Source organism: Diplotaxodon limnothrissa, linkage group LG16 (genome assembly GCF_057381915.1).
Source record: "Diplotaxodon limnothrissa isolate DT_005_m linkage group LG16, D_limnothrissa_male_GT1.1, whole genome shotgun sequence".
NCBI lineage: Eukaryota > Metazoa > Chordata > Actinopteri > Cichliformes > Cichlidae > Diplotaxodon > Diplotaxodon limnothrissa.
Window position 1 is genome coordinate 36,534,994 of NC_140611.1, and position 27,224 is coordinate 36,562,217.

The window sequence follows — 27,224 nt, forward strand, 5'->3', positions numbered from 1 at the left end:
GATATATATTTCAGTTCTGCTGAGCCAAATAAGACAGGTCAGGGTGAAGAAGTGACAGCCAAAGAAAAGCTTACCACAAAACGGAAAAGTTATGACAAATCAGACTATAAGGCAAAAAGAAAGTGCAGCTTCATGGTTTCATGGACAAAAGAATTTCTGTGGCTGCAATATGACGAGCTAAATAACCAGGGCTGCACATAAGTGGTCCGCAGGTGCGCATTCGCTGTAAAAATAAAAAACGTGCACAAGATAAGAAGTTGCAACGCTTGTTTGCTTACATAAGATTTTCTGGAGGAGGACAGACATTTGTTTAGAACTCTTAAAGATGTCGAAGAAGCTCCTTTAAGCAATTACTTTGGTGTTCCTCTACCTCCAAAGAAATGTCAGGAGTCAGAACCACAAAAGAAGCGTGTATTCTCGGAAAACTGGTTGCAGGAGGTGAGCTGGCTTCAAACAAATGATGAACACACAGAGATGTGATGCAGAATGTGCCGTGAAAATCCCACTCTAGCGGACAAAAACAGTGCCTTTTATATGGACGCAAACGTCCATATAAACTTCTTATCTGGTGCGCGTCTTTTATTTTGACAGGGAATGCGCACATGCGGACCACTTATGTGCACCCGTGCAAATAACATAGGCCTAATGTTCTGCCGGGTGTGTTGTTGGTTTTCCCTCGATTTCTGAGTCGACAAGCGCCTTTGTTACTGGGACCAGTCATTTTAAGAAAGGCCCCCATTAGAGCCCATGAGAAATGCAAGAAATGCATTATTGCTCAGTCTGCAATATCTTTCCCAGAACAAACACCAATTGCAAATAACATACTAAAAATAAACCTGAAAAATCTGTTTAGAACAGCTACTATGTTGCAAAGAGTGAACTACCTCTGGCAAAATTTAGCAGTCTTTGCAAACTTCAAAAAGCAAATGGCCTCGATCTTGGTTCCACTTGCCTCTTACCCGTGACTTCAGTGGAAATTTCATATTCAGGATCTGACACAGACTGATTCATGTTCTACAGTTCTTACAAGTTCATAGAAATTTCTGTTCAATTAGAACCAAATATTTGAGTTGATGATTGTAATTTTTATACAATGTTGTAATTTGTGTTTCAATAATTTTTTGATTAATGTTTTGTTTCCATTACAATATTATACTTTAATGTATAATATTGTAATGGAAACAAAACAGGAAACAAAACATCAATCAAAAAATTGCTCTCTTTTTTATTTGGGCTACTTAAAATTTATTTTGGGCTACCAAAAACTGAAGCGTCCCTGCCCGAAGGGCTACCAGGGATTTTGAAATTTTGCGAGCCCTGCTGCATGTCTTAGTCAGCATTGCAGTCTCAGTTTCAACATCCTCTTGTCTGTGCATTGTGTTGAGTTTACTTCCCATATCTCATTGTTCATGATTTGCTCCCACAGTGTTTCACTTGTGTCTCCACTTCCACAATTCACCGCCCTGTGTCTACATTGTCTCAGTCTGTCCTTTGTCAGAGCGTACTGTTCAGTTCCCTGGTGTTATTCTGGTTCGTGGTGTTCTCCCCTAGTGTAGCAACTTTCTAATGAGTTTGATAGTTTTCATTTGTTTTTCAGTTTAATTTGTATGTGTTTATCTCTTATGTGGTTATTATATCAGGTCAATAAAGGCCTTGCCCTTAGTTAACCTTTCACCTGCCTCTGGTCTGCATCTTGGGACCTCACATTGTATCGTGACAGCCTTTTATTGGGTTGTAAATTCTGTTTAACTGTTACATTTACCTTTTGCTAATGTCACAAAGTTTGAGTGAAGATGATGAGAAGGAGCGAGACGGGCAACAGTGGATAGTCAAAATCAACGAATAATAAAATCAACAATAATTTATTAACTATTTTTTCTCCATGTAAAATTTACAGATGTAACATTTTTTTTAACATGTGTCAAGCTTTTTTTGTACTGAGAGTCAAACACACTGAAGCCCACTGAACAGTCTATATAAATTTTGAAGCTAGTTGTTTCTGGAGCTGGTAAATCATGAGTGAAAAAAATGTTTATCTCTGTCTCCCTCTACTGTTGTGATGGTATAACAATGGTATAAATATTTAATATAAATATTTAGAGTACAAAAACACAGGTCTTTCCAAATGAGCTGCTCATTGATTTCATTTTTGACATTACAGTGTTTTTAATCATATAACTGTAAACAACCTCAGTCAAAAACACAAAAGTAAACTCTTTTCTTGTAACTGTCAGGGGTCATCTATGACCACCCTGGAGTGCTATTACTAGTGTGGCCTCTTTGTTCCTGGGGTTGCTGACCTCCGCCGACACACTCACCTGCAGCTGTTGATGAGACCCTATGGGATTTAAGGCCTGGTTGGAGTTCTGTCCCTTGCTGGAGCATTGACCCACCTGTACAACCCTAGACCAGCGCCTGTGTTTTCTGGACCCGACCCGAATTAGTGTGAGTCAGTGTGCTTACGGTATTGGAGTGAGCAGATAGAAGCGAAAAAGAGTCCCCTCCTTGGAACCTCGGACTCCTTTTTCCCATTACTGTATATATGTACATTATTTCACTGATGTGTAAATAAACCCCTGTTTAACTGCAATGTTTGAGTCCTGCTTGTGAGTCCAGCCTCAGCATTCTTGACAGTATTCACTTGCCTTTATAAAGTCATAATTAAAAAAAAACAACAAAAAAAAAAAAACAACCTTAAACGCAACAATAAAATAAACTCAGGTACGGTAATGTTCAGGTCGACAGGAGTGAGCGAATGTGGATGGAGAGGTTGCACTTCAGGATGGATGCCAGAAGAAGACAGATCATTTGTTATCAGTAGCGTTTTTTAGATACGGGCGACATGGGTAGTTGCCCAGGGTGGCACTGTCGTGCCGGGGGCAACATTATGGCATCTGCAAAAAAAAAAAAGTTGCTCGCACCCATGCTGCCCCGACATTATGCCAGCGTATTTCTGGGATTGCATGTGCACCAGTCGGTTTTCTATTGCCCATTTGCGGGGAGTAAAGGCGCCTGGTGCTTGCCAAACACAGCGAGGAGAGGGGTGGGGCGGGGCAGCGGGGGATTCTCTGTCCACCTCAGTAGATGCCACTGGAGTGGCATCTATTAACCAGCTCGCAAAATAAAACAAAATAAAAACCAATAAACTGTCAACGTTAATCATCACAAAAAAGGCGATTAAAATTTTTAATGCAATTTATCCATCTGGAGTGCAGAATGACTCAAAATCCCTGAAATGTCTCTGTCAACACATTTCGGGCAGTTTGTCCAAAGATTGTCCATTCTGCGCTCCAGATGGGTTGATTGCTTTAAAAATTTCAATCGCAATAATCGTGATTAACAAAACTACTGATGGTATTACTGATGGAAGATGGACAAGAAAAGGTCAAAGCCATCAGGTCCTCAGTTTAGAAAAAAAGAGAAAAGAAGAGGAGAAATGGGCAAAAGATACAGATAAGCAGATGTGTCTTTGGATAATGGGAGGTATTATGTATCCTGAAACAAGATAACATTCATTAGTAGAATGGAAAGTCTGTCCTAAAAGACAAGAATAAAAAAAATGTCAGTGGCCTTTAAAACAAGTATGTTTTGGAGATTGTCTCATTGCTGCCTCTCTAGTGAACCTGTTGCTAATTTCATTAACACTAAAGCATCTCAAACTGATTAACAACCTCCTCTGATACATAACTGACCAGATCATTATCCCAGAAGTTTTACTGACTTGGTGCTATACTTAAAACGTGTTCCTTTAATTTTTTGAGCAGTGTATGATCAATTTAAAGCCACTGAAAGTTGGAGTTGAAGACAGGAATTTATTATTCTTGATGAAAATAAAATCAAAATTGATTAGTTATCCACAGAAACACACAGACACACTCAAACACATATTAACATGACAAAGTATTGAAAGAAATCTGGAAACATCTTAGTTCGATCTCCCTCTGCCTTAGTATCCTGAGTTACTTATACTCTTCCACTTGCAGTAACTTATCCCTGACCTAAAGTGCGCACTCCACCCTTTTCTAGCTGAGGACCATGGCCTCAGATTTGGAGGTGCTTATTCTCATTCCTGCTGCTTCACATCTGGCTGTCAATTGTGTGAGCTGGACGCCACCACCTGATGAAGCCAACAGAACCACATCATCCTAAAAAGCAGGGATTAAATTCTAAGACCACCTAAGTGGAAGCCTTCCTCGAACTGGCTATACTTAGAAATTCTGTTCATCAAAATTATAGGCAGAATTTCAGCTCTGGAGGTTGTTCCTCCCAATCACACCCCTGAACTGAACACAAGAGCATCTTTTTACCAGTGTGTAATTGGAAGGTATTTATATTTGTTCAAAGAAAATTAATAAAATCAGTGAACAGATGCTGTTCAGAAAAAATGTATATCACCGATGATCAAATTTGTTCCTTTGATGGTCATATAAACAGGCATCTATCCTCACATGATTTTCAAGAACACTGCTGGTAAAATCAGGCTGCAGACTGTTCTAAAAAACATTTTCCTGAAGTTTTTATCTACTTCACTTAAATGTAATCAAATATTCAGGATAAGCATGGTCATCATGGAAGACAACAAACATGGTGGGATTGGTCAGGTTGTCCACAACACTGTCGTACAGGTCAGTGGAGGCAGTGCCTTTTGCTGGTGGTTCAATCATGCCTTGTGTTCCAAGAGTGAAGTCACCAGTCAGAACTCGGCAGACGTACATAAACTTTTCCCCGTTCTGATTTGGCTTGGAGTAGGTGTCATTGGCAGAATAACTAGCATTGACAGCAAAGTATGTGCCATCACCATAAAATGCAGCTGAAAATGAAGAACAGCAGAAAGTCAATGAAACAAATTCTGTAACACTTTCTGTTATTCATAGTAGTCACAGCACTCTGAAATCAAATACTAAAACCCCAATTCCAAAAATACTGGGACAATAAAAAAATGTAAATAAAACAAAATAGAGTGATTTGCAAATCTCATAAACTCATATTCTATTCACAATACAACATGATTTAGAAAATGTACAAATCGTTTAAATTGAGAATAGCAATGAAAGTAACAACTGAAATCCCATTGACATTCACTACTCTCTCCCCACTCACGGCAGTCTACCACTTCATCCAACTAACTCCAGAATCCCTCTCTCTCTTCTGACATTTGAGTCATAGATACTGACATTTAATGTTACCTCTCTGATTTGAGCTTCAAACATATGATCCTGTCTGACACACTCTTCTACCTTATTCTACCTTAATGATATTCACATACTCTTAATTCAAGATTGCACCTAATCTGTTTTGCTTCTTGTCTATACCATGGTAGAACAGGTGGAATCCATCTCCAGAGGTCATGGTCTTGCTTCCCTTCCACCTCAAACAGTATCAAACAGTTCGCTCCCTTATACTGCTGCTTAACACAAATTGCACCTCTCTTCTTTCTTGTCTTTGACTGGGTTGTTGTTAACCCAGTCTTCAACTGATGTGATACGAAAATCACAATCTTTAATTGCATGTTTGATTTGACCAAGATTTTACACAGGATGTCCTCTCTTACACAAACCTCGCCATTTATCCATGCTTGGGTCTGTCATGAGGAGTACACTGGCTTGTGTATGAATGTGAGAGTGAATGAATAGTGGCATTGTAAAGCGCTTTGGGTGCCTTGAAAAGCGCTATATAAATCCAATCCATTATTATTATTATTATTATTATTGTGCCCCACTGTGGCTGAGTCTTGAATGAGGATTATATGTTGCTCTGAAAACTGTATATATCTTTCCGCAATAGTGGTACCTTTCTTAATGTGGAAGCTGTTGATTCCATACACTAATGCCCCCACTGCCACCAACGATGTAGGGTTTTGATTTAGCAGTCCCAATATTCAGAATTGATTTTCAGCCTTGTGTTTTTACACACAGATTTCTCCAGATTCTCTAAATCTTTTGATGATATTATGTACTGTAAATAATGACGTATTCAAAGTATTCTCAAACTTTTATTGATTAATATTTTTCTGAAAGTGTTCAACAGTTTGCTGACTGTTGAACCCATGCCCGTTTTTACTTCTGGGAAACATTGCCTATCTAAGATATTATGTTTTATACCTTTTCATGTTACTGACCCTTTTGCCAGTTGTACTAATTAGTTGAGTAAACCATTGCCTCCCTTTCTACATTCTATATCTGGACAAAAGCTTATTTTTAAAATGTGTCTTTTCTGGCCAACTGTGCATCTCTCAGTGTTACGACCAAATTTAACATAGCCAAGGCTATGACATCAACTCACTAAAAACAAACAAACAAAAAAAGGGTCCTCTATAATATCTCACCATTCTTTCCTGAATGGCTCCTGTTGAAGCCACGGTCATTGATAATTGGCACAGTTGTGTTGCAGGTGCCGTGGAAAAGGCGTCTCTCGTTATTCTGATGACCATTTCTCAACTCCAAGTCACGCTTCTTGATCTGTAGACGCTTCCACAGTCCAGGGTTCTGGATCCGCTCAATCTGAGAAGAAGAAAAGTGCCTTTTGTGTAGTCTGATATAGTTAACATAATGATGCACGAAAATAGATTTCAAATACAATTAATACATTTTGAGTAAATTACAGTATCAAGTATTCTTTTGTGGACAATTTATTATCCAAAAACTTTTCTATGGAAGTCATTTAAAAAAAAAAAGATTTAAATCATGAATATAGCTGGAAATAATTAGTCATTATCAACTATTGATGATCCATTCACTATTTCCATTCAGAAATTAAAAGACAATATTTATAATGTTACCTTTTTAACAGTTCGTTTGCATGACGCCTGGAACAGCCTCAGGATTTCATCATATTCCGATGTCTTGGTGTTTACCACAAAAGCCTGACATGTGGTTTTGACTGGCATGTGCTGCCAGTGTTCAGGAATGTCCTTATTTTTGATGGTCTGGGGGTTTTGGCTCAATAGTTTCTTGGCTAAATCTACATCAGCCGGAGTGTCGCCACAAATGTGGAAGCAAGTGGCATCAACTTTCTGACCTTCATTAATTAAATCTTTCTCTTTCTTTGGGTTTTCAGTATTTTCACCAGTAAGCATTGCTGAAGGAAATTCAAAAACATTAGACGTTCAGCACTGATTGGAGACAGCAGAACAGTACTGGATTTTTCTTCTACATATTTTTACCTTTGAATTTGGAGCCAATGCCTGCCCAGGTCCCCTTTCGTTTATCCTTAGGCTTGCGATCAGTAGCTGCTCTCTGTTCCAGGCTGCTGTGGAAGTCTTTTAGCATAGCTTTCTGGAAAATAACTATGCGGATTATGGTCAGGGGACTGGAGGTATTTTGCCTCAACGCATCAATCACTGCATCCAACATGGCATCTGCCACCAGTCTTCCTTGTGCATTACCTTGACCTAAAAATATTATAATACTATTATTATAATTTGAAGGATTGATTTGTTAAAGGTACATGCTAAATATGTGTCAGTAAACTTTCTAAAGCCCTTCTTTAGGTTGATTCAAGTTACATGAAAGGAAATTTAGTTATGCAGTCTGATAATCAGGTGTATAGGCCAGCAGGTTTCTTTTCTAAGAAGTTTTCAGACTATTATTTTTACAGTAGAAGTTTTTAGAGAGTTTATATTAGCTTATCTAAAAAGTTTACTAAAACATGAACTTACTTGTACTGTTTTTTTGTGTGTTTTCCCACACTATAAACATAAAATACTCTATACTCTTCTTTTATACTGCTGACACTTTATTCACTTACTTTACTTATTCACATATTCAGTCACTTTAATTTTAAAACTGTGTGATTTTAAAACTGTGTATATACTGTATATTCTGTGTATTTATTATCTCATTCTTGTTGCCTGTTTATGCCCTGTCCTTATCTTCAACGTCATGCTGCTCTGTTGTATCTTAATTGTCCCTTGGGGATAAATAAAGTCTCTCTGATTCTGATACATCTGAGAAGGTGTCAAAACCAGAGACCGACAATGAATTCGTCTTTCATTAAAGGCTTTCTTTTCTCTGACTGGCTTTGTGTTGGACAGAGTTCCAATCATCATTTTAATAGATTTTGTTTTGAAACACTCTGCAGCATGATGTGCTATTGGGCTTTATCCAATTAGTCACAATTGGAAATGGTTCTATGTAACCCATATCAACTACGCACTGTTACATGACCCACGTCAGCTGATTTGAGGCCCCTCTCCTGATTTGCTCCTTCCACGTCGCGGCATGTATGAAAACCGGCTGTGGGGGGATACTTCCGGGTTCCATTCCTGCTATGGCTGTAAGCTTATGGCATTTAGAACGGCGTTGGAAAACAAAGCGTTTTCTCCCCTCAATTCGCCTATAAAATTGTATCACCTCAGCGGTAAGTGTCTTTAACATCTACCAAAAACAACCTGTTAGTTGTCAGTAATGAGTCGGTCGTTTCCGCGATTAAAAAAGGACTTTGTTCGGCGGCGTTCCCACCACGAGCAGAACTCCGGTTCAAAAACTGCTGTTTTTGAACACTTTTATTTACTTATCACCTTTGAATTGATCTTCTTCTTCATATCGAAGTGGCGAGCCGGTAGGACCATTCTCCCCCCCCCCTTTGCAGTCTTTGGATTGTGGACATATTTCCCCATTACATGAAGCTGGACCCTAAGGAGGAATTCTTTGAAAAAGGACTCTTGCACAGAAAATCACAGCATTAATTTATTAATTGTGGGCATTTATTTATGTTGTGTGTTGTATTAATTATTTTGTTCCATTTCCCCTTTTCCCCATTTATTCATTGTACATTTCCTGAACAAGATATTGCAGTCTCTGGTCTCGTCATTCACACCATCTAGGCTCCATAAAGAACTATTTCTTCTACGCGTCAGTCAGTAAACTCACCCATTGCAATAAAACTAGCCCTTAAATAACTTTGCGTTACATCTAGATGTATGCTCATCAGTGTTGGTCAAGTTACTTGAAAAAAGTAATCAGTAATTAATTACTGATTACTCCCCCCAAAAAGTAATCCCGTTACTTTACTGATTACTTATTTTCAAAAGTAATTAATTACTTAGTTACTTAGTTACTTAGTTACTTTTTAAAAACACGATTTACAACCTGAAGAGGTGATAAAGTGATAGATCTTTCAGCCCAATTCTACTTTTTCTACATAATCCATCATACAAAATGTAATCAAATGGAAAAGTCTCTTTTTTTTAACTTGTTTTATCAGTTTTAATCTTTTAACTTTATGCATCAAGCAAAACATTTAATTATATGCAACATTCTCTGACTTGAATAAATTAGTTTAACATTTAAACCTATTTTCTACACATTCCAGCACATAAAATAAAATATTTTTTGTGTTTTCACTCACTCTTTCAAACAGATGCAAGTAAAACACAGCAGAAAATAAATAAAGTCAAAGACTCAGCGGTCCTTTTGCTCTATTTTCACCTGTAAAGCAGGAGCAGGGTAGGCGGAGGGTTACCCTGGTGTAGGTGTGCTGCGGTCAGTTGAAGAATCCGCGCGAGTGTCTCTGTGAGTTTCCCATCACGTCGTAGCTACTCGGTGCTTGCTCGGAAGTTTAGGGGTTTTTTTCGCTGTAAAAAGAAGTTTTCTTCCCACGCACGATGGACGCTAATGTTTTTGTCACTTTTTATGGAATCAAACTCAAAGTAAGGTCAGTACTTCCACGCTTTAAACGCTGCACGCTCATACTCTCTCCCGCACTCGATATATTATCCATTGTTGATCTGCACACAGCTGCTGTCACCAACGTCGCACTTGCTTACGTCACTGTCATGAGACATTCTCGCAAAAAAAATCACGGTTTTAGTAACGCAGTAACGCAGCGTTCCTACGGGAAAGTAACGGTAATCTAATTACCGATTTTGCAATAGTAATCCCTTACTTTACTCGTTACTTGAAAAAAGTAATCAGATTACAGTAACGCGTTACAAGTAACGCGTTACTGCCCATCTCTGATGCTCATATTGGATAACAATAAAAATCCTGCAATAGGCATGGGGGACTTTCTTTTTCAGACTAGACAAACTTCAATTAGGTGATGTCACAGTGTTTTGAGTTTTGTACGGATTCATTATTCAAGAGGGGGCAACGCATAAATGGTTTCAAATTCAAACAATAACAAATGGTAATTTTTTGTGAATCTGAACACACTGCAAAACCTTTTAACTTGCCAAGGGATTTTTTTTTTTTTTTTAAAAAAAGAATACATATCAAGAATAAATTTCAGCAGAATTTCTGCTGAAGACAACAAAAAATCCACCCATATAGCTGCAGCACATAGTGTTTTTGTTGTTGTTGTGTGGGTTTTTTTTTTTTTTTGGTCATGAACAGGTCACCTGTCTTGGAGGTCTTGTGTGACAGGCAGAGAGGACCCAAATGCAGAACCCTTCCAAAACTAGACATAACACGCAAGACAAGGGGCTGTCAAAAGAAATCGGGAAGTAACACAACCACTGAGACAGACAAGGACATGCCAGCTTGACACTAGGACAGAAGACAGGGACAAATATGGGAACACACGTCAGACTGGGGAGACGAAGGATGAAACACAAAAGCTGCGTGTGGGTGTGTGGGATTTTTTTTTTTTTTTTTTTTTTAATTATTACTCATAATTTAATACAGTCCAGACATGCCTTGTGAGGATGTTTAACATTTTCTGTCATTACTTTATTATGGATTAGGTGTGAGAGTTTTTAATTATGGATAATTAAATATTAGATTAATGAAATAGCAAATTGTGTCTTGTTCTCAGATGGACAGCAAGTGGAGAGTGATTGATAAGATGAGATGGAAGAGAGGCAGAGTAAGTTACAGGGCTTTTCCTGCCTTTCTGGAGAACTTATATTTCACTAAACTTTCTAATATGCATGTCTACATAATTGCGTATTATTATAATTATGATATTTAAACACACACTCTATTTTAAAGAACATACATTAAGAAACAGATTATATTAGATTTATATTTTCAAATCTATAAATGCTGATTTTACAGCGGTAAAATTATTGAATCTCTACAGTTTAAAAATTTAATGAGCTTTCTCCCTACAGAGTGGATAGTGAAACAAATGAAACCATCATAAATACATTACTTCATATTTATTACTCTTTCCCCCCCTCATTGCTTTATTATTGTAGCCCTAGTAATAAATAATAAGGGAAGGATTTGGATCAGCACCATGATGGAAACTTGTGGCCATAGTCCCACATAGCAAAATTGGTATGGCCTGGATCTGGCCCACATAATGTGCTTACACATGGCCCACATACCACAAAGAATGTTGGCCATTTTGTGGCCCAGATCTGGTTTGTCAGAGGTGGCCCACACATGCGCCATCACACGGCCAGTTGCAGACACACTGGTGGTCCTGTGCTAGCCCATGTGTGGATTACCCCTGGCCAATGTTCCCTCTAAGCTGCGCGTGTGTGCAATTGCCCACTGCTGCCATGGTCTCTGCGCACAAAAAATCTGTGTTGCGCACAAAAAAACCAAAAGAATCTAACCTGAATTGAAATTAAAGTAAATACGTTAACAATTCTGTTTTGCAGTGTTAGTAAGTGACTGGCTGCTCCAGTATGGGATTAGAACGATGCCACCTTATCCCATAGTCCAGCCAATCACGCGATTCACATTCGTATATACACAGCTAACGTTAATGACAACCTGTACAACCATTGGAGATGTGAGCAGGACAGACGGAACAATTGACGGAAAAAGTGTGGACTTTATACCAGTTTTTAAATTGTGTTGATCGGCCACGTAAAACCAGAGTTATGATAAAAATATCTGCAATGTTTGGTTTTCTTCCTGAATACTGTCGTTGTTTATATTTACTGTGGAAGAAATGGTAAAAACTGCATTTTATAAGGATAACGCTCGAAAGCGCTCTCCACCTGTGAGCAAAACCAAAACCCCCACCCCAGCCTTTCCTATTGGTGGAAAAATGTACCATGTCGACCAATCAAAAAATGATATGGCAAAATGACATTTGGTTGTTTAGGGAGGAGGGAAGTTTTAGGAGTGATGGTGGTATTTTGAGATGTGAGAGATTTGCAACATTTAGCGTGTTTGGAGTCTAAGGTTAGTGTGTCGTCTTGTGTAGTTAGTGTGTAGTGTAGTCAATCGTTTTGTTGTGTGTGTCAGAACAATGAGGCGACTGCTGAATATTACAGGTGTTACAGGAGTGACACATCTCCTGTTGTCACACCTGCAGGTATCAGGCTGTTGTTCTCCTTTATCTCATAGTGGACAAAAATTTTTATTTGGAGTGGCACAAATAATTTGTGTAGGATCAAATTTGATGCAGAACAGCTGATTGTTCTGTAAATATTTTGAAATCTTTGTTTAAAAAAATGCCTTGGCAGCATTTTTAAGTAAACAGCTGCAAAAAACTTTGTTGTTTGCAAAACTCAGTAACTTTTTTGAAGAAGTAACTATATAATCAATTGCCCAACATTGGTCATTATATACTGTATTTTGCAGACAGAGTTACAGGACTCTCTCCCAGACCACAGACTCATACTCATAATACAAGTCTTGTCTGTGCCAGAACATAATAGTGCAAAGGTAACATGACAAAACATGACAGACAGTGAATGAACTGATTCTTTTATAGTGCTTTTCTGTTCCCCCTTATTGCTCAAGGCTACATTTGCTTTGCCTTGTCGCCACCTCACAACAGTGATATAGTATGATGCAACCCCATATTGCTTGACGAGTGGGTGTTGTTTTTCAGCCTGGTTCAATGTGCCCCTTTTTAACTTTGAGCACCAACCCCCTCTTCCTAAACAACCAAATGTCATGTTGCCATATCATTTTTTGATTGGTAGACATGGTACATTTTTCCACCAACACGAGAGGGGAGTTTTTTGTTTTATTTTTTTATTTTTTGGTTATAAGCAGAGGGTACTTGCAGAGAGTGGTCATGTGATTGGCTTACCACGACTACTTTATTCTTCCTCAGTCAAACAGCAGCACTCATGCGATTGTTTGGCCCCTTAGCTCCAGGTGTTGTGCCAAAAAGTGATCGTCTTCCAGAAAGTGATTGCTGTCCGCAGGAGCACGCGCAGCTACTTAAAGCTGTAGCGCCCAGATTACTTACAGCTACTTCTGTGCAACTGATATAAGGTGCGGTAAGCTGAAGACGGCTTCAACCGCCTGTTTGTTGAAAAATAGTAACGTGACCGCACTGCATTTACTTGTTAGTAACGGTGACGGTGTTGTAACGATAGGAATAGTAATTAGTTAGATTACACATTACAAGTAACGCCGTTAGTAATGTCGTTACTTGTAATGCCGTTATTCCCATCACTGATGTCAACCAAGACAGCCCTACAGCATCCTTCAGGAACTGTGGGTGAAACTCGTCCACCCTAGGGGCTGTTAAGAAATAAAATATATAATCTAAATGCTGATTAGTGTGTTTTATGAGAGGCCCAGACTTCAGTGTAAAACTAGGTTGCAGGCTGACAGGAAACAACATGCTTTTGCAGAAGGATGGTAACTGCAGCAGAAAGTGAAACTACATAGGGTGTTTGATCGAAACTTAAAGTGTGTGACGCATATATAAATAACCTGGCTTCCTGTACTGCTTGAGACTGGCTGTTGTGAGCAGGCGTTTCTGTGTGTGCTTAGTCTCCATATCCCGGGATATGTAAAATTAAAAATCATTTTTTGAGTTTGACCACTTTGAGCCCTGTGTCTTTCTTGGCCGTTCAAGAATACAAAGAACTGGGATTTAATACTTGGTGCCAGTGACCTGGATTCTTTTGCGGCTGAGGGGACTAATTTGGACCTTAAGGTACAATCTGATATGAGGTGGACAATAGACTGGTCTAAAAGATTAAAGGTAAGCGCACAAGCCTGTTGAAAATTGTGCACATTGGATGAATTCTAAATTAGTTGTCTGCCGAATTGATGATTGTTACCGTTAAATTGGCTCAGTAGTGGAAATTAAACTAAATTATAAAATCTGTTAAGTAGATTTCAGGTGACATGTCCATGATAATTTTGGGTAATTAGAAATAAATTAAAGTTTGGGGATATTTGACAAAATTTACTGTGATTAATTTTAGGGTGAAGTTAAAAGTTGTTGTGACGTATGTTTGAAGTTGGTGTGGTATGTGACTGTTACGTCAGCCAAGAAAAGAGATTAGATTAGGACATTTGGTCAGGGAATTTTATTCCCACATTGATTATAGGGTGGGACCTGGGCATCAGATAATAAACTGGCGGTTAGAGTCCACAGTGATGCTTCTAGAATTATTTAAATTACTTAGGATGGGAACGGCGATTCCTAGGAGCGTGGTCGCTCAGCGTGTGACAGCGACTCCTGGTGGCTGACGCGTCACCAGCCCTGGCGGCGTCCAGGTAAAGTCCGGGTGGTGCCCGTGGGATTTCGGGCACCCATTAAAAACCAAGTGGTCATTGACCACTTCCTTGACCATAAAAGGACACTGGCTGATGTGTGTAGTGTGGGACCAGAGAGAGAGAGACTTAGGAAGAAATGTCTTAAGAAAAAGTAATAAAATTATATTAATTAAGTGTTTTAGTGTGTTAATACAGGTGGACTTCTCTCAACCTGGAAACACGAGTACAGCGACAAAATGATAGATTAACAGAATTGGGAGGAAAACAGGCCAGGCTTTGGCTTAAAATTTGACAGCTTCACCTCTCATTCTCTCCTTATCCTGAGAAGAAGCTTAAAGGATAGTCAATCTCCTGATTAAGACAGAAGAGAGACAGAACATCGTGTACTTGAAGAACTAACAGCAGGCAAAAAGACAGTGTAACTGAACTATAACACTGACGACTCCAGCAGCAGCACGTAAGAAAGCACGTGATGCAACATGCACTGTGAATTACAGGCTGGTAAGAACAGTGAGATGATGATGTGAAAGTACTGGACAGCACCGGACACCGAGTTTCATATTTGCCATGCTGGGAGAAAAGACTGAAAAGATCAAGAGAGAAGCAATGGAGAGAAGAAACAGCTGATTTGGGCCTGTGTTGATCTGCGAGGCCCCACAAGAAAATGTGAGAACAGTGAGAGGTGAACCTGACTGTGATATAGTGAATGCATATAGGAAAATTGGATTGAAAGCTGAACTCATGAAGGTTTAGAAATGTTCACCACATCACAACAATGAGGTTAAAAAAAAGAAAGAAAAAAAGGTAAAAATAATGATTAAAAGAAAAGAGCTAAAGAGAGAAATTAACTAACAATTACATTAATGAATAGAAAACACACATACACAAATTGTTACATGTGAAATTATTGTTGGAGAGAAGCCAAAGTGAGACAGTTTGAATCCACAGCTCAGTGCAAAGAGGCATGAATTAAACCTGATTATAAAATACATATGCAATGAAGAAGCAGCTTACATTCAATGTTACTATGAACATATAACATAAATGCAACGAAGAACATGCTTACATTCATGAATGTGAATACATGACATAAATGCGAGATTAAACATACTTAAAGCTTGAAGTTAGGAATAACTCAGGGAAGTTCCATGACAATAGAGTGACGTTGGTGAAAATGAAAAGTGATTAAAAGCTTAATAAAAAAGGGGCCCTGCTACCAAGGAGTTGTTTAACTCACCTGTGACCTCACCTGCCAGTAAAAAGTTTGCCTCCTGTGTAAAAAATACTGTTTGTCCACAACAATAGCTTCTGATGATAATAGTTTTTCAGTTCAGAAGTTACTTCAGCTACATATGGTGTTGGTGTTTAAAGCTTTGACTGTCGAATCCAGTCTAGCTTGGGATTAGACTGTGTGCAAATTTGACATAAAGTTAACTAGTGCAGATTCATGGCCAGTTTTAGGATCACGCATTAATACTTATAAAGTAATTGTTTAAATCGCTATTGTGCAGAGAATTGATTGGTCAGTAGGTGGTGATTTCATATCTATTGATCTCTAATCTGAAACATAACCTGTTTCATAAAACAAGTCTCTGGCATGGGCTTAATATAGTATGGTACGTAGATTTTCCATATCATGAACTTCTGACATACATGAACAAATCTCACCTGTGCCAATTGCAGGAAATGATACAGAGGTGTAGGAGCTTTTCACACACATCTGAAGTGCATCTTTCACAATCTTGTTGATTTTTACTGGGTCAGAATCTCCAACCACGTGAAGGATCTTCTTACACTTTAGGTTACCTGGCTGAGTCATTATCATGCCTGGATTGGACTTGGCACCTAAATGTGGAGATAGTGGATCTTTATTTCTTTTACCCTTAATGACCATGAGAATGCTTAGTTAGGCCATATTTCCTTTACTGACAATTTTAGATTATGACTGCAAAATTGGGCTTTATATTAAGTCAGCTTCATTTTTATTGTTAAAAAACAAAAACTGTTATACTGTAGGTTGAGTCTACTCTGTGTTACAGTGTCATAAAATCTAAAAGTTAAAGTGATTTCTTACCGAAGTTATGGCATTCCACTTCAACAGCCTTACCAGCTGCGTCTAGAATAGCTTTAGAGACTCCTGGATCAAGTGAAAAAAGTATACGCATAAATAAAAATTAAAGATAACGATTACTGTAGGTGGATTCATCTTTTGTGTAATTTAAAACTTAATTTAATAAGATGCTTGATTCTTCTTTTGGCTGCTATGTCCACTGTGCAGTAGTGGGGAGAGAATTATCTATAAATATTTTTCAAAAGTGTAGTATTCCACTTTTTTCTATAATTTACCTGACTTAAGGGAAAAGCTTTCATTGGAAGAGTTGACAATGATATCAGTTGTCTCCTTGGTTATGTCTCCTGTGACTACCTGTATAGTCACATTTCCCATTTTTGTCTCATGCATATCTGAGGTCGAGGTGAGCTTAGAGAAGGGGCGTCCTGGCGTGAACAGTTGAAAAAACATGAACAACTAAAGCCAACAAATTAAATTAATGGATAAATAAATAAATACACTTTTCACTTCAAACGTATATGATTTAATGTTGGTAAAACTATTTGTTAGCTGAGTAGCAAAAAGACTATTTATTATAAGCTTTTTGAAAATGTACAGGTTTTGATAAAAAAAAATGCAATATTATGTGTCTTGACCTTTTGTAGAACTTGAATCACCTGAGGCACTGGGAAACTTCTTAAATTCATCAGTGAAAGCCTGCAAAAACAAAACAATCTACTTCAACTGAAAAAAACACTAATATTTAAACCAAAACAGAAGTTAAGCAATGCAATAAATGAAGTAGCAACCTGTAAAGTTTAAAAACAAAGTTCACAAAGAAGAGCCATTCCATTTCCTAAAAGGCCACTTAAGGCCAGCTGTAGAGTTCATCTCCATGCTATGAGTCTTTCTCCAAAGACTCTATGTCAAAATGCCTAATTATGCAATAGACCCAAACATGCATGGTTAAAGCAAGTTAATAGCATGGTTAAAAAATGATCTTAATTGCTATTCATTTAAAGGGCTGAGAGTCTTTGATTGAGATTTAAAGGCTGTTTTACCATAGACTTCTATGCAGCTGGTCTTTTTTTGCAGCCAGATGCCTCCCATGTTCTTGATCAGAATCCAAGTTTAAGGCATGGTAAGCAATGTCTTCACTTTATGAATGCAGTATTTTTTTTAATTCAAAATCTACACTGCCACTTTATTAGGTACAATCTACTACATCCTAAAGTTGCTCCAATGGATTTTATGTGGTGACTCTGGAGGCTACCTGAGTACAGTGAACTCATTGTCATGTTCAAGAAACCAGTCTGAGAGCACGTGAGCTTTAAAAAATAACGCTTTAAAAAGCGTTAATAAACTATATGTGCAGCAGTTAAAGGGTTAACTGTTCTGAAGCACACATGGGTTGCTTTTAGCCAGTGGGCTAAAGTGGCACATTGTCCCGCCTGTCTGAGAGAGCACAGGCTTTTCTCGCAGATACGGCATGAGCTCTGAATGCACTAGCAGGGAAAAAAGAGACAGAGATTCACTGAAAAAAAGTACAGAAATGATAAAGAATGAAGAGTTATCACCCACTACTTATGCTAAAAATGCTTTTATGCATATGTAGTGCTAAAACAATGTGTTAAGTTCAAAACAAGTAACTAGTTCACATTCTGCATCGGGTAATGCATACATTCAGGGCGATCGTGGCTCAAGAGTTGGGAGTTCGCCTTGTAATCGGAAGGTTGCCGGTTCGAGCCCCGGCTTGGACAGTCTCGGTCGTTGTGTCCTTGGGCAAGACACTTCACCCGTTGCCTACTGGTGGTGGTCAGAGGGCCCGGTGGCGCTAGTGTCCGGCAGCCTCGCCTCTGTCAGTGCGCCCCAGGGTGGCTGTGGCTACAATGTAGCTGCCATCACCAGTGTGTGAATGTGTGGATGACTGGACGTGTAAAGCGCTTTGGGGTCCTTAGGGACTAGTAAAAGCGCTATATAAATACAGGCCATTTACCATTCTCTTCACATTGTTTGGTTGTAGAAAGTCAGAGAAGGCGCCATTTCGCGCTCCTGCACTGTCCTCTTCTGAGATCGGTGAGCAAATTACTTTACATGTTCATTGTTTATTTGCACTTTTTATGAGTTCGCTGTGAGTAAAAGGTTTCTAGCATTTACAGAAGAAATCATTTACAAGGTTTGCTAGAAAAAAACTTGAGGCAATGCCCTACAGTTCTGTGTTATATTCAGAATGTTATTGAAATTGTAAATACTTAAACTACAGAAGAAGCATTTGAAACCAGTGCAATTATTATTACACATTTTACTGCCTAATTTAATTGTAAACAACAGTTACTATGTTACAACAGTACTTTTATGTGCTAACAGATTGTGAACTGTGACATCTCGACACACAGGAACTGGATTTGGTGTGGGCAAGTTGGACTTGTTCCTCCAATTTAGGGGTTTTGTTGCAGTCAGCTAACAAAGTCTACGCAATGTCAGATGAATGTTGTCATTTGGACTTTTGTCATTGAAATTGTATTTCATTTTGAATTGGAAACCTGAATTGTACATTTAGCAGGGGTGCACCCAGGTAAGATTTTTTTAAGGTGACTGCTGTGATTGTGCTCAGGTTGTCACTGAGAGAAACATTGATACCAAAAAGAGAAACTTTTATTTGAAATATTTTATTGTTTGTTTGTTATTAATTTTCTTTTCTTTCTTTTCTTTTAATGAGGAAAAATATATAAGCCGGCATTTTCAAAATTCAAAGCTGTCTGAGTCTCATTCACTTCTTCTTTACGTAGCCGAACCTTCTGGTCCAAATCATTTGAGCTCCTTTGCATCAGATTTTGGTGAAGCAAATCTTGAGCTAAGAGTCTTTTTTAATAATGACAGGGTTGCATAAGGAACATTCTGATTGAGGTTTTTAGGACAGTTTTATTGAGGATTTGTCTTGGATTTTAGTTTAAAATCATTTAGGCCCGCCAGCTTTAGGGTCTACACTTGCTTGGTATTAAGGGGCTCAATGAAGAAAATATCCCCCAGTATCATTACATCACCAGCAGCTGCCTGAACCGATGATAAAAGGCAGGATGGATTCTTGTTTTCATGTTTCAGAAACTTCAAATTTAGTGTGATTTTTCCCACATAGCCATCTCTTGGTTTGACAAATAGTGGTCAGAAAAAGAGAAAATATACAGTGAGGAGCTGTTTTCTGTTAAAAAAAAATACCTTGTTGATATCAGAAGTCAGTAGCAAGACTACTTTGAGCTGATAGGAAGTCAACAGTAACCACTCGTTGCAAACAAGGTATGCAGAAAAACATCTATGAAAGCACAATGCATCTGAACTTGAAGTAGATGAGGTACAGCAACGGAGAGACTACAGTGGGGACCACACCTGTCAGCTAAGAACAGGAAACTGAGACTACAGTTCACACAGGCTCACCAACATTGGACAACAGGAGACTGGAAAGACACATTGTACCAATGGCCTCCACAGTCATCAGAACTCAATCCAGTAGAGCACTCTTGGGATGTACTTGAAAAGGAAATTTGGATAAGCAGCTAATAAATCTGCAGCAACTGTGTGATGCTTTCATGTCAATATGCAGTAGAATCTCTGGAATTTGTCCAAGACCTTTTTGAATCTATGCAATCAGGCTTTGGCATATTATGTCATTCTAAAAATATTGAATGAAAACTTGCATTACAGAAACCTTGGCACCATCTTGTGTTTTAGATGTATTAAAGCATGCAATGTCACTACAAGAAGTCGCACTATGAATAAGTCAGCAGGGAAGCAGCATTGCTAAGAAATGAAGAGATAATTATATGGAAAGTCCAAGTACTTTCCAAACGAATACTAGTAACTAAAGATGTTACGATACCACTTTTTGTGTCCCATACCGATACCATAAATTTGTATATCTGCCAATACCGATATGAATCCAATATAGTCTATTTTATAATCAATAAGTGTTTTTTTTTTTAATATCTTGCCGCATTTTGTACAAGTTCATGCTAAAATTTTTAAACAAAACACTAAAGCTATTACTTGTATGCAAAAAATACACTGCATTACTGCACTAGAGGCCACCACCTGATGAGGCCAATAGAACCACATCATCCGCAAAAAGCAGAGACAAGATTCTTAGAACGCCCAAGTGGAAGCCGTCTGCCACTTGGCTACGCCTAGAAATTCTGCCCATAAAAAGTATTGACAGAATGGGTGACAAAGGACAGCTCTTGCGGATGGCCTGTAGCAACAGGTTAGAAACCCCCTGCTCTAGAAACACCTCCCAAAGAATACTCAGATGGACACGGTCAAATGCCTTCTCCAAGTCCACAAAGTAGATGTAGACTGGTTAAGCAAATTCTCATGCACCCTGAAGTATCTTCAAGAGGGTAAAGAACTGGTCCAGCGTTTCATGACTGGGATGAAGACCACATTGTTCTTCCTGTGTCTGAGGTTCGACAAAAGGACAGACTCTCCTTTCCAGCACCCTGGCATAGACTTTCCCTGTGGGGCTGAGGAGTCTGATCCTCCTATAGTTTGAGCACATGCATTTGGCACATAGGCACAGACAACAGTCAGGACCCCTTCCCCGACCCGTCCACTGGGGAAAACTCCAATGTACAGGTAGCAAGCTGAGGGAATACTATGATACCCACCCCAGCAGCCTGCTGCTTCTCACCTTGGCCAACTCCAGCCGAACTATATCTGGCCGGTACCTCTTGACCTCTGACACTAATGTGCAAGCTTTTCTTACCTGAATACACTGTGTATCAGCTGGGTAAAGTACAATATCAACCTTCTTCAGGTGCTTGGGGCGTCTCATTTTGCTAAACTCTAAGATTTTATCCAACATCAAAGAGGCTACGACAGCTGTTGGGAAACACAGGTCTCCAGTGCCAATTGCTGGCAAGGATATGGAGGTTAGATTATTATTCTCTGCCATGTCCAAACAATCCTTAAAGATTCCTTGCAAACACTGTATGGTAACAAATAAATACTATTTAATAGTAATAACAAAGATAATGATATTTAATTACAGTAATATACATGTCATCAATTTTAGACTGTAAAGATTATTTAAATATACTTGTATTATACATGATGAAACACATTACCTGTTCAGATGTACCTTTTCCATTATCCCAGTGAGGTGCAATTGCATGAAAAACTTTGCTGTTTAGTTGGCAGCCTTCAGTAACAATGATCTCACCAACATTTCCAGTAGCGCCCTGTGCATTTATTGACTGCTGAAGTTTGGGTCCAGCTGCACGCAAGATGGCTTTGGAAACTGCACCTCTGTTCAGATTAAGGTTTGAAGGCACAGTATTCACAATCACCTCTGTCTAAAAATTTATGAAACAGTTATCAGTTGTGTGTTCAGCAGTGCAAATAACTATTATAGACAAGAAAACAAAAATAATAAAACAAGAAACAGTGAACCCCTTCACTAATAAATAGATAATTTATTTTAGGCAGCACCTACCGTTCTTTATGCAACTTCAAATGTCGGACAAAGTTGGAAGTTGTTCCATCTCCGTCTGTAATTCTCTTCTTGCATGTTTTGCATGTTGCATTTGGTTTTTTGTTGACTACTTCGTAGTTTGTGTAGCCGAAGGAAATTACTCTTGGGAGCATTTTTGGCTCGAGCGTTTTTGTTTTTGTTTTTTTTAAATCTGGTTAATTTGATTGGCTGTGCTACAGCTCACGCTCACATACATACGGAGTGTGGTAAGAATGAATGAATGAATGAATAAAGTGAATTAATGGTCCACACTTTTTATATAATATGTATGTTAAATTTTAGATTTGGGTAAAATATCAAGTCTTTTCAAGTAAACAGGTTCAAGTCCAAGTCCCAAGTCACTAGTGTAAAAGTCCAAGTCAAGTCACAGTCTTACAACCTTTTTTCAAGTCAAGTCTAAAGTCATAAAATTAATGACTCGAGTCCACACCTCTGAATATTACAACTAAGTAGCTGCCGCCATTGTTGGAATTCAACTTTTGCGAGAGTTTTGCGAGATCCCGAGTTTGTTTTGCGAGATCTTGCAAAAGTCCGTCTTAATTTTTTTTTCTCCCATGTTCCCTGCGGGGCTCCGTAGGCAACTACTAAGGTAACTACATGCTCTGAATTAAGTATAATAAAAATCAAAATTACCTTGGAAAACTCTATGTTTCCCTTTTTAAGAACGATGTCCAGTCCTTCGTTTGTCTGCACATGATACAAGTTCAGGTCAGATCCAGTAGGGTGTAGAACTGATGGCTTGTGAGCTGTGGGAGGAGGAGTGACACTGAGGTTTCCAAACTCCTGCCTGACAGCAGCCACCATATCCTGAACAGCAATGTCATCATTGTTCACAAAATGGATCTTTTGCAGGATGTTATCACATTTCTCATCACAATACTCCTTCACTGCTTTGACAATGGTGAGTTCACACTGCTTGAGGTGAAAACAGCCCAGGCCTCTGCCAATAGATGGAAGAGCTACTGAGACGCATCTGCAGGCTTCAGCGAGTTCTAAGCTTCCTTTAACAACTTTTGTTAGCTGATCCAAAGCTTTTTGAGGTTTATCTTTTTCATACATGGGTCCCACGGCATGGATAACTTTTTGGCAACAAAGCTGCCCTCCTGCATCAGTTAGAAAAAAGTCTCCTGCATTCAATTTCCCCATTAATTTTATCGTTCTTTGAAATTCATCTTGTAACTGAGAGCCAGCAGCCTTCAAAAGTGCTGCTGCAATTCCAGTACTGTGTTTCAAGTCTTGATTACATGGACTCACAACTGCATCCACTGGATAGCTGCACATATCTGCCTTGCAAACAGCAATTTCCACTCCGTCATGTGTCCTAAGCTGGTATAAAGGTGTTGGTACTTGTTTAAGAACCAAATTGTCTTGTCCACTACCTGTCTTATCAACCAGTTGGACCAGGCAACCAGTTATATTTTTGATTGAGGAAACATACAGCGTTTCATTCTCCTGGAAGAGCTTCTTCACTCCAGACTTGTAGACAGTCAGACTGTCAAAGACTACAGCAGAAACGGCACCTTCAACCACAGTCTTGCAATGTGTCACATTCACTCTGGATCCACTCAGACAGATGGCCTCATTTCTGTAAGACACTCTCACCTTGTCTTTCACTTTCTCCATCCAAGATGTGTTGAAATGTTTCAAGTATTCAACGACAGCATTAGCTTTGACCACAACAGTTTCTTCTATGTGAGCGTTCTGTGTTAAGAAGTCACCAAGCTGATGCTGAACATTTTTGACACTATCCTTGTAGCCTGACACCACGACTTGTTGAGCAGTTGTGTTGATTCGAGTTCTGCATTTCTTACTGTTAGCCTGCTCTAAGTGACTGACCAGCTGCTGCCACTCTGGCTTCTTCAGGACATTACTGTCTTCAACATTAATATACTGAGATGTTAACAGCTGTCCTAGATGGTCCTGAGCACGCAACAGATCTCTGTAAGAAACAGCAAGGAGCTGCACCCTGTTTCCACTGATTTCAAACGCTGCGTTTATTTGATGAGATGTGAGGAGAGCATCTGTAAGCTCCTCTTGTTGCTCATCCTTCAACAGTTCAAGCACATATTTATCTACTTCCAGATTTTGTCGTTTTAATGCAAGTACTGCATCAAATATAGCATTGATTGCTGCATTAATCTCTTCCCCTAAGCCAGTTATTTTCAGATTAGGATTCTCTGATGACATTTTCAATCCTGGATACAGAAGTAGAAGTTTGTGCATAAGCCCATGTTCACACAGGAGATGGAAAACTGATGGTGACACTTTGATCTCTACAGTTTTACTTGATTTCTCCCTGTGGATCTTGTTAATAGTTTCAGAAAGAGATTTCTCCAGTCTGTTGACATCACTAACAGGACCAGCCACTGATAAAGCACCACTGTCTTTATCAGGTACTACGATCACATTTTCATTCAGTAGCATCTCTCTGATCTTTTCCTCAGACTCTTCCCATGCATCTGAATCTGGACAGAACTTCACAGATTTGAACTTTGACACAGATTTTTTAAACACTGCCTTCACAGTATCAGTCCATTCTTTGATGATGGCTTTGGCATCCTGTTGCTTTAGTAAAGAAGACACAGGACTCAAGGTCACAGTGGTTTGGCCGAGGTTTACGATGCAGAAATGTTCTTCCATTTCTTTACAAATGCCTTCTGTTGCTGATTTTTTTTGAGCTAGGTATCTCAGGACAGCACTGTCAATGGGCTGTGAGATGGCCACAGGAAGTTTTAGTGATAGCTTGCCATAGAATGACCTTCTAACAACTTCTAAAACAGAAAACCGATGAACTCTGGCCTCTTCGTTCTTGATGGAATCCTTCCCCTTTATCTTTTCAACAGCTGTAATAAAAAAAAATACCTTGACAAACATGTAAAACATTGTAGATATGTAAGACATGTTTTTCTGTTTATCCAGCTCAACAGCATACATCAGCTATGACTAACATCTGCGATGCCAGGCAACACTTTGGTGTAATAAAGACAACACATACCTGATAAAAGAGAGGTGTTAACAACTGAATAGAACTGACAAATTCATGTTTTAGACAGACAATTTGAGTTGAGGAGTGAGTCCCTGAGTCAATCTCAGTCATCCTTCACAAAATCACAGCAGGAATGTTTTTTATATACCCAGACATAGTTAGAGAAAAAACACTTTAAATAATAGATTTTAGAAGTTTTTGACAAACACATGCATGTAAAAAGATACTAGAAAACTAAACTAAACTAAATACCTTCATTACATATATAGCATGCATGGCATACGTCTGAGGTGTTTTTTTTTTATTCAGTACTTACATTTCATGTTGTCTTTATCCAATGGGAATTCCTGTGTGGAACAAAAAATAAATAAAAATTTTTTTTAATTAAACTGAAATCTTGCATGACCAGTGCCATAAATGGGTGTTGGTCTTAAAAGAAATACAGTGGAAAAATATTTTAATCATAATTCATTTGTGTAAAATAAACAAAAGACACACAGTAATGTTTTCCAAGTTCTTTTGTTTGTTCATTTGTTTTTTGCAATATTCATACAGCAGGAAGAGAGAACAGCGAGAACAGCTTTGAGTTCATGGTAACTCACGTGACTTCCAGAACCAGATAAACCGCTCAAAACCACGACTAATCCTAAAGTTGAAGTCTTGGGAGGAGGTTCGACCCCTTCCACCCACAAATAGTGTAACATGACTATATTTTACATCAGTATATTTATATTCACAAGAGGATACAAAACTATTCTTGAACATTTTACTGGTATGTAGATCTCCCTTGATTATACCAACCTATTATAAATAATACCTGTGAAGATTTCTCTTCAGTGGGTAAACGAACCATCAGCTTCAAAACACGCTTTTCCAAACTGATCTGATGAGACTCTTTCGCCAGAACATTCCTCTGATCTGTGATACAAGAGAATAAAAATCTGCAGTAAAGAACTCCACTGATAATAAGGCGTAGAACCTATTATTATCATTATTATTATTATTGTTATTATTATTATTATTATTGTTATTATCAGTCCACTTTATGCAGCCAAACTTACCCTCCTGTCTCCTGAAGTGCACTACCGCTGTCTTGCTGCCCTTTTCATACTCAATCTCACAGTTGCCACCGACAGTAAAAAAGTACTGCAGTAACTTCATTTTTAATATGGGTATGTTGGTTTCTTCAAATTCAACGAGCAGAGGATACGAGTGTGCCTTGGCCATTGTTAGAGGGCAGACAGACTCACAAAGAAGAATGAATTCTTTCACTTTCTGCTTCACTTGTATATGTAGACATGTAGGACTGGTATCCTCCCACAGGTGGAAACTAAAAAAAACTCAGTCTCAGTGTTAGACAGGTTTAAATGCAATTTAAAATTAAATGCTTTTAATATGTAATATTATTATAACATTATTATTATTACTATATATGCAGAATTATTAGAAAAATAAGTAAACTTGTACATTTACGGAAAAAAAAACTACTTTTACTAGACAGAAACTTCGGGGGGAAAACAGAAAAGAAAAGAAAAAAATTCAAACTTTTGAGAAAAACACATCGCAGATTCACGATACAGCATGTTTATGAGGAGAAACTGGCTTAAACAACAACGACTGCAACAAATATGCTTCCACAACCTGAAGACAACGTGCTCGGAGTTTGTAAATTGTAAAAAGCCAAATTCAAATGGGGAGAAGTTTAAAAAAAAAAAATGTTGACTGAATTTTAAAATTTGCCCTTTTTTTATTCGCAACTAGACTTTCTCTAAAAGGCAAACATTTCATTTCTTTTTCCTTTTTTCAATAGAGGTTTAAAATATGCACAGTTAACATAATCGGTTTGAGTCTTTCATACAACAAAGTTAATTAAGACAAAGCTGTCATTATAAAGAATCAGATTTTCTTCTGGTGTCGATAAGCAACTGTCAACACCTGTAATATTCTGCATGTTTATAATTGAACTATTTGTATATATTAGAGCTATTTAAGATAAGATAACCTTTATTAGTCCCACACGTGGGAAATTTGTTTTGTCACAGCAGGAGTGGACAGTGCAAAAGTTATGAGGCAAAAATTAGAATACAATAAGAATAAATACAGTACACAACTGTACAGAATAGAATAAAATAAAATACTATATACAGTAGAATAGAATAAAATAAATATACAATAAGATAAAAATAGAATACAAATACAAATACTATATACAACTGAGTAAAAATACAACGATGACAGAAAGGATTATTGCACTTAGTATTATTGCATATGTATGGATGTGTGTGCTTGATC

At 38.3% G+C, this 27,224-nt stretch overlaps 1 protein-coding gene across 1 annotated transcript; it reads right to left on the bottom strand.

Annotated features, from left to right (window-relative positions):
- Positions 1-4,526: 4,526 nt before the first annotated feature.
- LOC146616607 (protein mono-ADP-ribosyltransferase PARP14-like) lies at positions 4,527-26,159 on the bottom strand. Its single transcript, XM_085374321.1, has 14 exons — positions 25,994-26,159; positions 25,750-25,850; positions 25,249-25,279; positions 22,580-24,789; positions 21,540-21,767; positions 21,179-21,400; positions 17,079-17,139; positions 16,719-16,868; positions 16,447-16,509; positions 16,041-16,217; positions 7,163-7,390; positions 6,779-7,077; positions 6,326-6,500; positions 4,527-4,810 (listed from the first exon to the last, which is right to left on the bottom strand). Exons 1-14 carry the CDS (start codon positions 26,157-26,159, stop codon positions 4,527-4,529), a joined length of 4,395 nt encoding a protein of 1,464 aa, XP_085230447.1.
- Positions 26,160-27,224: the final 1,065 nt, after the last annotated feature.